Raw genomic sequence first — 13703 nt, forward strand, 5'->3', positions numbered from 1 at the left:
GTAGATGTGGACAGTGCCTTAGAGGTCATCTGGTCCAGCCCTTCATTTGTCTGAGGTGGGAACTCAGACTTTCTTGTTAGTCCTGGAATGAGGTGGGTCACTTTCTCAGATAACTTGTTTTTGCCTTTAGTCACTCAGACTTTAATGTTAACTGTTTTAAATCAGATTCTCTGAAAATGCATTATATGCTCTCCAGCCTTCTTTAACAGAGGTACTGAACATGGCTTAACTTCTCCATGACCCAGAGTCCTCCTATGGAAATAATCATGATGCCATGCACTTATACAGTGACATCCTTAGGACCTTCTTGAGTTATGTGAGGGCACCCCACATTAGCCACTCTTAGAGTATTCCTGGGCTCTTAAGTTGGGTGTCTGTTCTTTGTCGTTTTTCTGTGCCCTCTCCCCCCTCCAGTGTCATGCGTCCTGTCATGTAGCTGCCTTTGGCCGTGCTTTCTGATGTCATAGGATTTAGAAGACTTTAGAGATTGAGTTCAAACTCTTTCTTTTGCAGATAAGAAAACTGACGTTTAGAAGAAAAACACTTCCCACAGCTGCCAGATTACATTCCCAAAATGGAGTTCTGACCATGTTACCACCCCTCAGGAGGCTCCTGTGGCCCTCCCTTGTCTCTAGGATAAACACACAGCCCTGTGTTTTCATATCCTGGCTCTCTCTGGCCCATCTTTCTTGGCCTATGGCACCTTACTTCCCCTTGCGCTCTGTGTTCTGGCCACACTGTCCCTGGCTGCCCTTCCTCCTATGAGGGCTCCAGGTTTTTCCCATGCTCACCTCCTTTCATAGCTCTTGTCAAGGCTCAGCTTTAGCTACTTGTTTCAAGAGGCTTTGTTGGACTTTCTCATTTTTGCTGCCTTTGATCTGTAGTGTCCTAGAAACCAAAGCAACCAGGCTTGTTGGGATTGTGAGTCAATTGAGAATAGATGGGCCTTGAGTGGGGAATAGTGAAGTCAGTTTGGCCGGATCACAGTGTCCTTAAGGAAGGGCAGTGGTGTACCACCCGCCTGCAACTCTAATGCTCTCTTCTCTTTCTGTCTCTCTGTGTCTCTGATGTTCCGGGTCACCTTGTTCCGAGGCTGGTTTCCAGGTTTGGGCTTGGAGGGAGCTGGGGACAACTAAGGTGTCTTCCCCCTCTGGCCTGTGATCCTGATATGTGAGTTCACTGTTCTCATCTCCTGAGAAAACCTCAAAAGTCTGTAATACAAACTTTTTCTCCCACCCTCCTACCCTTGACTTCATCTTTTATAGGCACAGATTGTCTTTAATCAGTAGATGTACCTGAAAGGTTGCATCTGTCTGATTTTAATAAAAAGAACCATATTTTCATTTGAGAAACTGTATACTGAAAGTTAAATTTGTAAAGGCCATGATTTCCCCTGATTTACCTTTCCCATATAAAAAGGAATTTTCATGTTGGGCTTGCTTAGCACTTGCAATGTTTAAGGATAGAATTGTTAACATTCTGGTAAAGTAGATGTGAGACCTTGGACAAGTTACTGTCTGCTTCTCAGTTTCTTCTTTTGTAAAATGTGGTGGCTGAACTGGATGATCTGTAAGGGGAAATCTTCCAGCCCCAAGGGCCCATGAGTTCATCATCTATGGAGGGTCTATAAAGAGACATGTGGAAGTGAGCAGCCCTCACATTGCTGTTTGCAAGGAGGAGGGAGAGTGGGGAAGTCGTCTTGTAGGAGGCTCTGACCACTGCCTGTCCCTCAAGACTGTGACTGGCTTAAGTTTTCCTTTTCAGGACTGAATCAAGCTGAGGACAAAGGGAATGAAGGATGGTGGGTCAGTAGAAAGCTGTGGGGATATGAGGGTGGTCACATATGCTTCTAGACTAGGGTTTTTGAGCCTTGTCCCTTTTGGAGTTTCAATTTTAGTGTCACTTTTGATATTTTGTGAGCTGTACCAGCCTCAGCCCCAAGAATGGCATCCCATATATTTTATAGAAATTGATTTTTATTTTTGTTCAGTCATTTCAGTTTATATCTGACTCTTGGTGACCCCATTTGGGGTTTTCTTGTTAAGGACATGGGAGTGGTTGGCCATTTCCTTCTCCAGCTCGTTTTACAGGTGAGGAAACTGAGGCAAACAGGGTTTCTGACTTGCCCAGGGTCACAGTAGTAAGTGTCTGAGGCTGGATTTGAATTTTTTTTTTTTTTTTGCTTTTTGCAGGGCAATTAGGGTTAAGTGATGGATTTGAATTCTTGAAGATGAGTCTTCCTGACTCCAGGTCTGACATTTCTATCCACTGTGCCACCTCCCTGTCTAAGAAATTAGTCTTTTTTTTTCAGAAAATTATTTGAGACGTCCAGCCTACCCCTTGAGTTAATGAGAGGCAATACTGAATAACATTTTTGACTTGAGATCCTTACTGTCATCCTTGGAGATTTTCAGGAAATTTCCTTAAAAAAAAAGTTTTCCCAAGCATTGGGGAACCTGATGGGTAGAGTGTATATCAGGCCCAGAGTCAGGAATACCCATCCTGAGTTAAAATCTGGCCTCAAACACTTACCAACTGTGTGACCCTGGGCAAGTCACTTAACCCTGTTTGCTTCAGTTTCCTCATTTGTAAAATGAGCCGGAGAAGGAAATGGCAAACCACTCCAGTATCTCTTCCAAGAAATCCCCAAATGGGGTCACCTAGAGTCAGAAACGACTGAACGACAAACAACAACAAAAAAGCATGGGGTGGGGTGCGGGTGGTGGGGGTTTGTCAGTTGGTAAGAGAATTCCCTAGTATACTTGGGGAAAGGGACAGCATAGACTACTTCAGCAAGAAAGAAGAAATTTCTGAGTTAGTTCATCTTAATATCATTGTGCCCTTTAAGAAGCTTGGCTGGCAAGGAACTGGGGAAGGGCAACTTGAAGAGGAAGGTGCCATGGAAAAGCCCGGGTCGTTGTGAACCTCTAACGCTGGATAGAGTAGAGTGAGTGAAGGTGTTTTTTCCTGGGTCCTATGAGAAAATACTGATTGGGGTTCCCAGTCAAACAGCAGTGATTATTTTCATTATTTTTCTCTAGAATAGACTCCCCAGGCCTCCTTAGCATAGAGGATCTTGACCCGAGGTTCACGAACTTGGTTTTATAAACATTTTGATAACGGTTTTGCAGTATCATTGGTTTCCTTTGGCAATCCTACATATTTTATTTCATGCTTCCAAAAGCTTGATTCTCAGAAGGGTCCACCATTTTCTTGAGACTTTCCAAAGGACTCAGTGATCATCAAACACCTGATCAGCCTGAACATTCTTCAGGTCCTTTCTCAGTGACACCTGGACTACAAGGAACGTTTACATCTCGTTTTTTGTTTGTATGATTTTAAACTCCTTGCTCCTGTGGTCAGATGAAGGTAGTTGCAAGGAGGGTGGAAAAGAGAGAGACAAATAACTAGAATGTGTTGGCCTGGGGCACTGAGGAGTGGGGCTGCTGAGAAATAAAAAAGATCTTTATTTTTTCAAGTGTTTTGGGGGAGTGATGGGCTAAGTCAGGGATAGCTGAAGTGGAGTTTCCTTGTTACACATGTTGGCCTGGTCAGAGTAGGATTTATAGGTTACTAGACTTGGTGCCAGGAGACTTGGCAGCACTAGCCTGTGTGACCTGTGAGCAAGTCTGACCTCTCAGAGCCTCTTTTCCACCTCTAAAATGGGAATAATAATATTTGATTACCTAGTGAGGAGAGAAACACTTGGCAAACTTTAAAGCACCGTGTAAAGATTAGCAGTGGTGGTCATCGTGGTTTGTCGTTGCTGTCATGACGTATACTGTGTTTGTTCTTGTTTCAGGTCTAGCTGTTGGTCTGGGCTTTGGGGCCCTGGCCGAAGTCGCCAAGAAGAGCCTCCGACCTGAAAACAGCACAGGTGAATCATGCTCTAGAGCCCCCAGAAAGACTGCTCGAGTTCGAGTCCCTTCTCTTGTTCTCCACAAGGGCCTGTGGGATGGGGGGAGCAAATGCAGGTCTGAGGTTCTCTTTGGGTGGAGGAAGGGTCCTCTTTCCCTTCCTCTGGGAAGGAGCTCCCTTTTGGATATAAAGATGCCCCTCTCCTCCTTTAAGACAACCTGTGGGTGTCCAGGTTAGTATGGACAGGACTTGCTTAACCTTGGGGGCACACATGCCCTTGGGAAAAGGTGCGCCACTTGGCCAAGATCCAGGCGGGGGCGTCATTAAGGGCGACACTTGTATTGGGAAATCTCCTTAACTGGGTTTAGGGGAGGAGCTGCTGTCTGAATTAGTGACAGGTCCTAATTATAGAGTATTTAAAAAAGAAAATAGACTTTTATTACTTCCAGGAACATATAGTAATCTAAACCAGTAGCTAACATAGTTGCTGCCAAGTCTCAGAGGGCCTGCTTTATTGAATGGAGTAGCCTTGTGTTTGTGTGTTTATGGAACTGAACTAGTTTCTGTTTCATTTACATAGGCAGCCCTTGCCCCTTCCTCCTACAGCTTCTTTCTAGATTCATGTAAATCTCAAATTACCCATGTTTGTGGGTCTCACCTCTCCCTGTTCACAGGTTTTCAGAGGGCAGCTAAAGGGCCACAGTCTTCCCCGGGTATGTGTGTTCCTTCTTAAACCTTGTTTGCCCAGGGCTCCTGAGAACAGAGTTCAGGTGCTGGGGCTGGGGGTCGCCTCTGGGTGGCCAAAGCTGTGGCAGATGACATTCTCCTCCCCAGAGGATGAATGGCAAGGGGAGATTTTGTTGCTGTAGAAATGGCTTAATTAGCAGGCAGGGATGAGGAAGGGAATGTCTGTCCTCTCTATGTGGGTGTGTGGGAGTAGAATCAGCCTGAGGAACCCTACTGGAGTCCTGGTACTGGGAGAGACCTGGGCCTGGATTTGATGCTTGGTCCCCTGTGCTGGGCCTCCAGACTCCAGAGGGCTCTGCATGGAAGGAAAGCTGCCTCAACCGCAGCCTTCTCTTTCCTTCTGCCCCTGCCTACAGAGCAGCCCAGGTTTAGGACTGGAAGGAGCTATAAGGACCACTTAGTCCATCTCCCTATTTTACAGATGAGGAGGCACAGGTGCCTGTGGGGGAGGTGACTTGCTGGTCATCACATGGTCAGTAAGTGTGAGAGCTGGGATTTAAACGCAGTCTTAGGAATCCCGTCCATCTGTGTGTGTGTCTGCCAGGGCTACTTGTTTTACTATTGAATGTTCCTTTAAATAGTTCTCTTCACCTCAAAGACAGTCTCTTATTCCACATGGGGCTAGGATTTGGTTCCATTCTTGCTGTCAGTGTGGTGACTGGCAGCCCATTATCTCCTTCTCCAAGGCCATTTGTACAGAGAGAGTCGCGCTGGCCCCAAATCTTCCTTCTGGGCCCCATTTCTCATCCCTGACACCTACATCCAGTGGGGAGATGAGGGTCTGCCAGAGGGTTAGAGGATGCCCAGTGTTAGACTGGCAGATGTAGCTCCTGACCTTGCGGGTAGAGGGCAGAGAGCAGGGTTTAGCTCTCATATTTATAGTGCCAGTGATGAGACGCTTTTGGAAATGGAATCCCCATTTTGCAGGAATGGGAAGCCATGCTTTCTATCTTTCCACAGCACTGTTGGCTGCTACTTTTCCTTCTCCCCTAACACACCTTGTTTGTTCTACTTCAAGGTCAGGGATTGTGTTCTCTCCAAGGGGGTGGGGATAGTGAGGCATGGTGGCCAGCCACCATGGCATAGGGGGACAGCACCGTCAGAGCAGAGAATGGAACACAGGAAATCACTTATTTCACAACTCCCTGATTAACTGCCTACTGTGTTCAAGGAAGGCACTGGGCTAGAGATAGTGGATACAGAGATAAAAATTACTGTACATGCAGGGAGCTTCTCTTCTACTAGCATGGTCACAGAAGCATCAATCCAGATCTTGAAGTGACCTTAAGGGTCATCTGGTACAGCTCCTTAGATTCACGGATGAGGAAACAGAAGCCTGGGAGGTGAAGGTCGTAAGTGAGATTCCAGCTTGGGCTCCTCCCTGAGATCCAGGCCCCTTTTTGTTGCACTCATTGAGTATCCTCTCATAAGGAGGGAATCCTTGGGTCTGGAGCTGGAAGAAGGTTAGAGCCAATCCCCTCTTGTTCTCTTATTTGGAAGTTCCCACCACCTCTGTAGACCTCAGTGTTCTCATCTGTAAAATGAGGTAACAGACCTGGATCCCCTGCTAGGATGGCTGTTCATAATTTGGAAACTGCAAATCGCTACACAGTTTGTTCTCAAAGGAGACTAGTGCCAGGGTCAGTAACAGTCAGGGCTCTAACCTAGGTCTCCTGACTCCAGATCCATTGCTCCCCTCTTAGAGCCAGGGGAATTCATATCTGTGGAGGAGCCACAGCCTTTGTGGTGTGACCTTGTCCCTTTGTCTCTCTTCCTCTCCCTCCCTCTCCTCTCCTAGCACTCCTGACCCATTACTTCTTTTACCTCTTCTCTCCTCTCTGGCTGTAGACTTTGCTCCCCACCCTCCTGTCTGCCGCAGGACAGAATGTGCAAGGCCCATTTACGTGCACAGCTATTTTTATTATAGGGTGAGGGGATGTTGGCTTGTAGTCTCATATGTAGGTGAGGAGAGTTACTGGTTTGGGGGCTTGCATCACTTGGCCCAGATCTATTGCATTAATCATCATTCCAGTTGTCTCCTGTCTTCACTCTCCTTTCACACCATGGTCCCTTCTTTAGACATACCTTTGGGATTACTGTCACTTCTGGTTTATTCTGCCTGGGTCCCTGAGCCAAACTCTGTTCTTTGTCTCAGTGCCCAGGTCCTTGGGGGTCCTTCCTCTCTTCTGGTTGCCCATGCTCATTCCCTCCGTCTCCAGAGTCAGATGAACCCTACACTGCTATTTGAACTGACAGTGAACCTGGATGAGTTCTGCTCTGCTCAGAGAAATTCCTTCCCATCCTTTCTCAGGACAGGTCACATCTTACTCATTCACCCATAACCCTCCTTTCTTTCTTTCCATCTTTTCTCTCTCCCTCCAGAAGTAGCCCCTGCCCGGCCATTCCTTCTTGGCTCTGCACCTCGGAATGAGTAGCTGCCTATTCCCACCCCCCTTCCTGGTCCACGTTTATTGGCTTTCTAGCCTGTATTCAGAATTAATACTCCCCACACGTACGGAGGCTCATCTCCACTTCTCATCAGTCATCTATTGGCTGCTCTGACAGCAGTCAGGTCGGCCCTTCCCCCAAATCTACAGAGATTTGGTTATTTTTTGATTGGGGTTGGAGGGTGGAGTCTTGTCCACATAGAAGCACTAACAACTCAGGCCAAGGCCAGGGAAAACCCCACTAGTCTAGAGTGAGTGAAACCAAGAAATGCCTTTAGTGCTGGTATGAGATTGTGTTCAGGGGCAGCCTGTGGGTAAGTGGGTGGGAATCAGTAGCTCTCCTCGTGACCCCAGAGAATCTGCCTTTCCAGACTAAGACTACCCTCCCCTTGAGATTCTGTTAGGTATGACAGGAGTTCTTTCCATGGCTCTCATACCGTGTTTCCCCGATAATAAGACACTGTCTTATTAATTTTTTTGGACAGAAAAACACCAGAGGGCTTATTTTCAGGGGAGGGCTTATTTTAATGAACATTGACAGCAATTTTAATAAACAGGTAAATGTGAACAAAAAAATGTACCTTTATTCAATAAGCAAATCACTGGGGAAGAACAGGATGACACGCTCACTGCTGCAGCTCTGATTGGATGCAGCTCGGAGCGCGGCGTGCGTTTCACGGGGGGGTGGGGGGGACGGTGCATACAGAGGGTACCGTAATGTAGCGTGTAGCGCAGGGGATCACCTTCACTACAGTAGCAATCTCAATAGGGCTTATTTTCGGGGGAGGGCTTATTTTAGAGGAATCTTACACAGTAAGGGGAGGGCTTATTTTCGGGATAGGTCTTATTATCGGGGAAACACGGTGGTACCAGCATTGGGATTTAGTTTCCAAATTACGAACAGCCATCCTGTTAGGGGATCTGAGTCTGTTACCTCATTTTACAGATGAGAACATTGAGGTCTGCAGAGGTGGTGGGAACTTCCAAAAGTCATCTTTACTGCCAATTGTGGAATCACAGAGTTTTAGAATTGGAAGGAATCTCAGTGGCCATTTAATTAGTCCAGTGCTCTGTCACACCAGGTCTGGTCTGTAAATCACTAAAGGAAAAAAAGTCTGTCCTAGACCTATTTAGTAAAGCTTTGCAGGAAGCTCTTACCCCCTCAACCCCACTCCCCTTCGGGAAGTTATGGATGACAAAAGTATAGTTTGTAAATCCAGCTGGACCCTTATTCATTGCCCAGTCCACCCTGGCAGCCATGCCCACCCTTGCCCAGCCTGCCCAAGATGTGGAAGGGTGGTGACTCCTCCGCCCCCCAGCCCAAAGAGGGGAATTTTCCCTGGGTGTTCTCTGGCCTCTACTATGTGTCTTTTGTCTGGGCGCTTAGTCATCTTTTTAAAAAAATCTTTTGTCAGGTTGTCCTTGTTTGTTGGGCCCGCTTTCCTGCCTTGTGTCCTCTTCTTGACCTTCTTAGTGACGGCATTCACTTACACACATGTGTGTGCACACACACGAGGAAGATGTGTGATGTGCAGCTTGGAATCATTGAAGACACAGTGGGTGAATCCCCTGGGGTACCTGAGGCCCCACAACCAGTGTGTGTCAGACACAGAATCTGAACCTGGGCCATCTTGACCTCCAATTCTGCAGCTTGACCACTGTATGACACACTGGCCATGAGATAGTTACTTGTATTACAGGGGTTATTAATCTCATTTTACAGATGCAGGACAGCTAGGTAGCACAAGGGATAGAGAGCCAGGCCTGGAATCAGGAAGACTCATCTTTCTGAGTTCAAATCTGGCCCCAGTCACTTCCTGGCTGTGTGACCCTGGGCAAGTCACTTTAACCCTGTTTGCCTCAATTCCTCATCTGTAAGATGAGCTGGAGAAGAAATGGCAAAAGCACTCCACTATCTGCCAAGAAAACCCCCCATGGGGTCACAAGGTGTCAGACAGGACTGAAGAGCAGTGACAGATGAAGCTGACTTTCAGATTAAATGCTCCAACAGTCTCCCAGCTGTTAAATGTTGTAGTTGGGATTTGAACTCACATCTTCCTGACTTCCACGCCCAGCTCTCCATTGGACCCCGCTGCTCTTCCTCTTGTTTTTCCCCTCTTTCTCCATTTCCTTCAGGTGTGTACCACATGCCAGGCCCTAGGCTCAGGGCTGGGGATAGAGACAGGAGTGAACTGTGTCTGCCCTGATGGGCTCACCTCCTCAGCAGAGTCCAGGGCACCCCTGGGGTAGGGGGACAGCAGGCCTCGGACCAGTTCTGTGTGATGAATGATTGGGTTGAGGCAAAGGCCGTTCCCTCCTCTTCCATTTGTGCAGGGTGTCCATGGTGGAGGGGTTCTGGGATCTGCCCCATACTCTCCTGGAGCCCATGACCAGCCAGCTTCTGTTCGGATTTATTAACGGGGAACTTGATGACAGGTGGAGCTTTTTGCGGCCATTCTCTTTGGGAACACTCCTCAGAGTTGAGGGACATTTGCGAGGGAGGCCCCCATTCTGGGGGATAAAAAGGTGAAGAATGGTGCAACCCCTACCCTCAGGGAGCTTAATCTCTAATGGGGAGAATGCTACAGCCGTACAAAGTACAAGGCAGAGACAAAGGTGAGGCTCAGACAGGTCAGTCTAAGAGAAGCCGACAGGGGATTCAGCTTGGCTCTAGCTGCGCAGACAGGAGGGAAGGTGGGCTGGAGCCAGTGTCTGGGTGCAGTGTCTGGGTGCAGTGTCAGAGGGCCCGGGTTTGCATCTTGGTTTTACAAGCCTTGCCGCCTCTGTGACCTTGGTCATGTCACGCTCTCTGTCCCAGCTTCCTCATCTATAAAATGAAGGGGTGTGTGGGAAGACTGCACGGCCTCCCTCCTATGCTTCTTTTCAGTTTCCTCTCCTCCTCCCCCACCCGCTCAGAAGGCAAGAGAAATAGAGCTGATTATAAATGTGGATCCATAGGTGAAAGCTTTCTGTCTTCGCCATGCTTCGGGCTTTTACCCATCCTTGGCCTCGGGCAAGGCAAGGGATGCAGGGAAGCCTTCTGCGGGGCCTCATAATCTCCAGTGCTCTTTTATCTGTTAGATATTTCCTAGAGATCTGCACCTATTTTTTTGCATGTGGTTTCTTTTAGATTCTAGGCTCCTGGAGGGCAGGGATAGTCCTTGGTCTCTTTTTGTATTCTCACTGTGCCTGGAACATAGTAGGCAAGTAATAACGATTGATTAATTGGTGGTCATCAGAAGGCAGGATTAGACTAGATCAGGAAACCACCATGAGTATGGGAGTAATCTCAAATTAGGTTGGAAAAATCTGGTGGAGCTAGGTTGTGAAGAACTTTAAGTGAGGGATTAAGGGGTTTGCATTTCATCCTGTTGGCAGAAGGAAGCCTCTACAGGACTTGGGGGAAATGGCAGATTTGTGTTTTCAGAATATTTTAGCAGCTTTGAACAGGGGTAGATTGGGAAGGGGAGGATCAGAGAGAAGGGGAGCAATTAGTAGTAGTTAAACACTAGTTTAGACAAGCAGTGATTAAATTTAACATTTACTTTAAAACACTGTACATCCTTCATGGGGTCCGAGGCCCTGGGGAGTGAGCTGGAGCTTCAGCTGCCAGTACTTTAAATGGGTGGTCGCTGAAGGGCTTGCACACATACACTGGGACTCGTATGATCAAGTCTGTGACCTTTAAGGTGCTTCTCTGTGTTGGGACTGGCCCCATGAGCATCTGGCAGCTGCTTGGTGGCTTTCTGGATGGGTGACAGATACGGTGACATCAGCTCGGAGCATGTGCAGAGCTGGCAGGGAGGAAGTCTTAGACTAGGTCACTGGGTTTATCCCCCTCCTCATTTTATCGTTCACAGAAGAAAAGGGCCTCAGGAAGTTGAGATTTGCCTTAGTGGGTGATTGGGGCACGGATGAGAGGGGTGATAATGTGTGTGTGAGTGAAGAGGGACATAGGGGTAAGCTACAGTCTGACCCTGGGCAGCTCTATCTCAGGGCATGGCAGACTTCAGTCTGGTGGGCATCTCCCCATCTGCCTCTGGGGCATCTTGTGTCTCCAGAAGCTGACATAGATTGAGGCCTTGAATTAAGAGAAGCCTTCCTGGCCTCTGTGGGCAGTGAGGGGGCCCAGTGGATAGAGTGCTGGGCCTGGAATGAGGAAGACTCATTTGGTTGAATTCAAATCCAGCCTGAGACTGGACACTTCTTAGCTGCATGACCCTAAGCAAGTCACTTAATCCTTTTTGCCCTCGTTTCCTTATCTGTAAAATGAGCTGGAGAAGGAAATGGCAACTCCCAGTGGGTTCATCAAGAGTTGGACAAGGCCGCACAACACCCAGGCTCTGGCTGAGTCTTGCCTAGGCTCTGAGACCCTTAGCCACTTTAACAAGGCTGACAGTCCTGTGTCACTCACTAGCTGTTTCTTTGGTGTGCATCTAAAGCATTCATGGAATGAAGGAAAAGAAGGGCTTCTGATGAGAAGCAGGCCACAGACATTGAGCTCAGTTTGCTCACCTGTAAAATGGAGATGATTTTTGAGTACCTTCTTCCCAGGCTTGTTGTGAGGAAGGCGAGCAGGGCCTCATGTTCTGATGTGTGATATCAATGGTCCATCCGGTTCCTCCTTGATGCCTCTTCTTTGTACCTTCCTCTTCCTGCCTTCCCCCCCTCCCCCCGCCTCCTCATCTACCAGAAGCGAATAGAGAGGGGAGAGTCTTCTCTTTCTGTAGAACAACTCCAGAGGGGCTGTATGGTTGGGCATAAGGGGGAGGAAGGGAAGGGTCCTCTTGGCCCGCTGCTAACCTCCCTCTTGTCCTGTGACAGCAGGAAAGAAGGCTGTCCTGGACTCGAGTCCTTTTCTTTCTGAGGCAAATGCAGAGAGAATCGTGAGCACCCTGTGCAAGGTGAGAGGAGCGGCCCTGAAGCTGGGGCAGATGCTGAGCATCCAGGGTAAGTGTGGTGCCGCAGAGCCTGCTAGGGACGGGGCCGGGGGCTGCCCAGCCCAGGGAGGGGCTGGGCTGGGAAATACCTGGAGGAGGGGGACAGGATAGTCTGTTGGTGTGAACACAGCTCTGGCGGCTTGAGGGGGGGGGGCAGGTCAGCAGCAGGAGGTCTGTACAGCCAACAGAGTCAGTGGAAGACCTTGGGGTTTAACCACTCTTACTGAAGAGCTTTATAGCATACAGAGTGTATCTCATTTGTAGATAGAATGACCAAGAGAATATAAGCTTCTTGAGGACAGGAACTGTTTCAATGTTGTTTTTATATCCCCAGCACTTAGCCTGGCTCATGCAGGATGTGTTTATTAATAAATGCTTGTTGATAATGTGTGTCAGTTCACTCACTACCTGAGGACCTGTAGGATGTTAGAGATACAAAGGAACTAAGAAATCACTAATCTTACCTCTCAGGTTTTACGGTGGGGGGAACGGAGGCAGGCACAGAGAGTCAGAGAGCTGTGTCCAAGTGCACACTGACCTTTCCCACTCTTCCACCGCTTGTGTCCCTGTTTGGTTTTTCTGGGTGGCTTATGAAGCCAGTCCTGAGCCCCTCCAGTTCTTACACTGGAGAGTGCGGCTGCTGACCCTACCAAACCCTACACCCTGCCATAACTTCATTGTTTTCTTTTTCTTTCCTTCCAAAAATCATTCTGCTAACTACTCTGTTCTGTTTCCCCCCCAGATGATGCTTTTATCAATCCCCATCTGGCCAAGATCTTTGATCGTGTGAGACAAAGTGCAGACTTTATGCCCTTGAAACAGATGACGGTGAGGTTGGGGGCTGGGCAGAAGGAACCAGTGATATATCACCCTGTCACCAACCAGCATAGAGTAGTCATAGCTTGTTCGGAGGGCCTCTTTCTCCCTGAGCAGGGAACAGAGAGGGACCCAGATGTTGGCTTGGAAGTTGGTTGAAAAGAATGACCCTACCAAAATGACTTTGTTCCTCTCCTCATGGGCTCATGGGATCGGCTTTTCAAACATATCTAAAGTATTGGTCAAACTTCAATTCTCATTTGGGCTCCTCTCTCCTGGACCCCTTTTCCCTCCAGAAAACTCTGAACAATGACCTTGGTCCTAACTGGAGGGATAAACTGGAGTACTTTGAGGAACGGCCCTTTGCTGCTGCCTCCATTGGGCAGGTCCACCTGGCCCGGATGAAGAATGGGCGGGAGGTGGCCATGAAGATCCAGGTGGGTTGAGCTTTGCCCTGGGAGCCCACTGGAGGTGTGTGTCACCCCCAGCATCACAGTCTGGCTGGGTTGGGCAAAGGGATGAGGCCTCAGTAATTGTGTGTGAGGCAGGCTTTGGACAGTACTTTTTTCTCAACTTCTTGGGGTTGTCCATTACATTTCTCCCTTCCGGCAGGTGAGGCCTCATCTTCCCTTATCATGGGACTGGGATAGTCTGGGACATAGATGAAGAGGGCCAAGGGCTCTCATGACTCATTCCATGAGTATCCCATCTTGGAAGGAGGCAGGACATTGAGGCAGCTCTGGCAATCAGCATTCTAGAGGTAGCCTCAGAAACCTGCCCATTAGATTCATTCAGCTATGACAGAGAGTGTATGTGTGAGTATGTGTGCGTGTGTACGTGTGTGTGTGTGTGTGTGTGTGTGTGTGTGTGTGTGTGTGTGTGTGTGTGTGTGTGT

General features: G+C 48.3%; 1 protein-coding gene across 2 annotated transcripts in view; it reads left to right on the plus strand.

Annotated features, from left to right (window-relative positions):
* Positions 1-13703, plus strand: part of COQ8A (coenzyme Q8A) — an 83564-nt gene that overhangs the window by 64678 nt on the left and 5183 nt on the right. The window contains exons 5-8 of one of the 2 annotated variants that reach the window (XM_069069118.1): positions 3803-3877; positions 11877-12002; positions 12735-12820; positions 13105-13245. In XM_069069118.1, the coding sequence (XP_068925219.1) occupies positions 3803-3877; positions 11877-12002; positions 12735-12820; positions 13105-13245 (428 nt within the window). The remainder of the gene's footprint in view (positions 1-3802; positions 3878-11876; positions 12003-12734; positions 12821-13104; positions 13246-13703) is intronic. The other variant, XM_069069120.1, reaches the window with a different exon arrangement.

This window comes from Petaurus breviceps, unplaced genomic scaffold, assembly GCF_028583685.1.
Source record: "Petaurus breviceps papuanus isolate PSGF00001 unplaced genomic scaffold, PetGlider_PUasm1.0 90778, whole genome shotgun sequence".
NCBI lineage: Eukaryota > Metazoa > Chordata > Mammalia > Diprotodontia > Petauridae > Petaurus > Petaurus breviceps.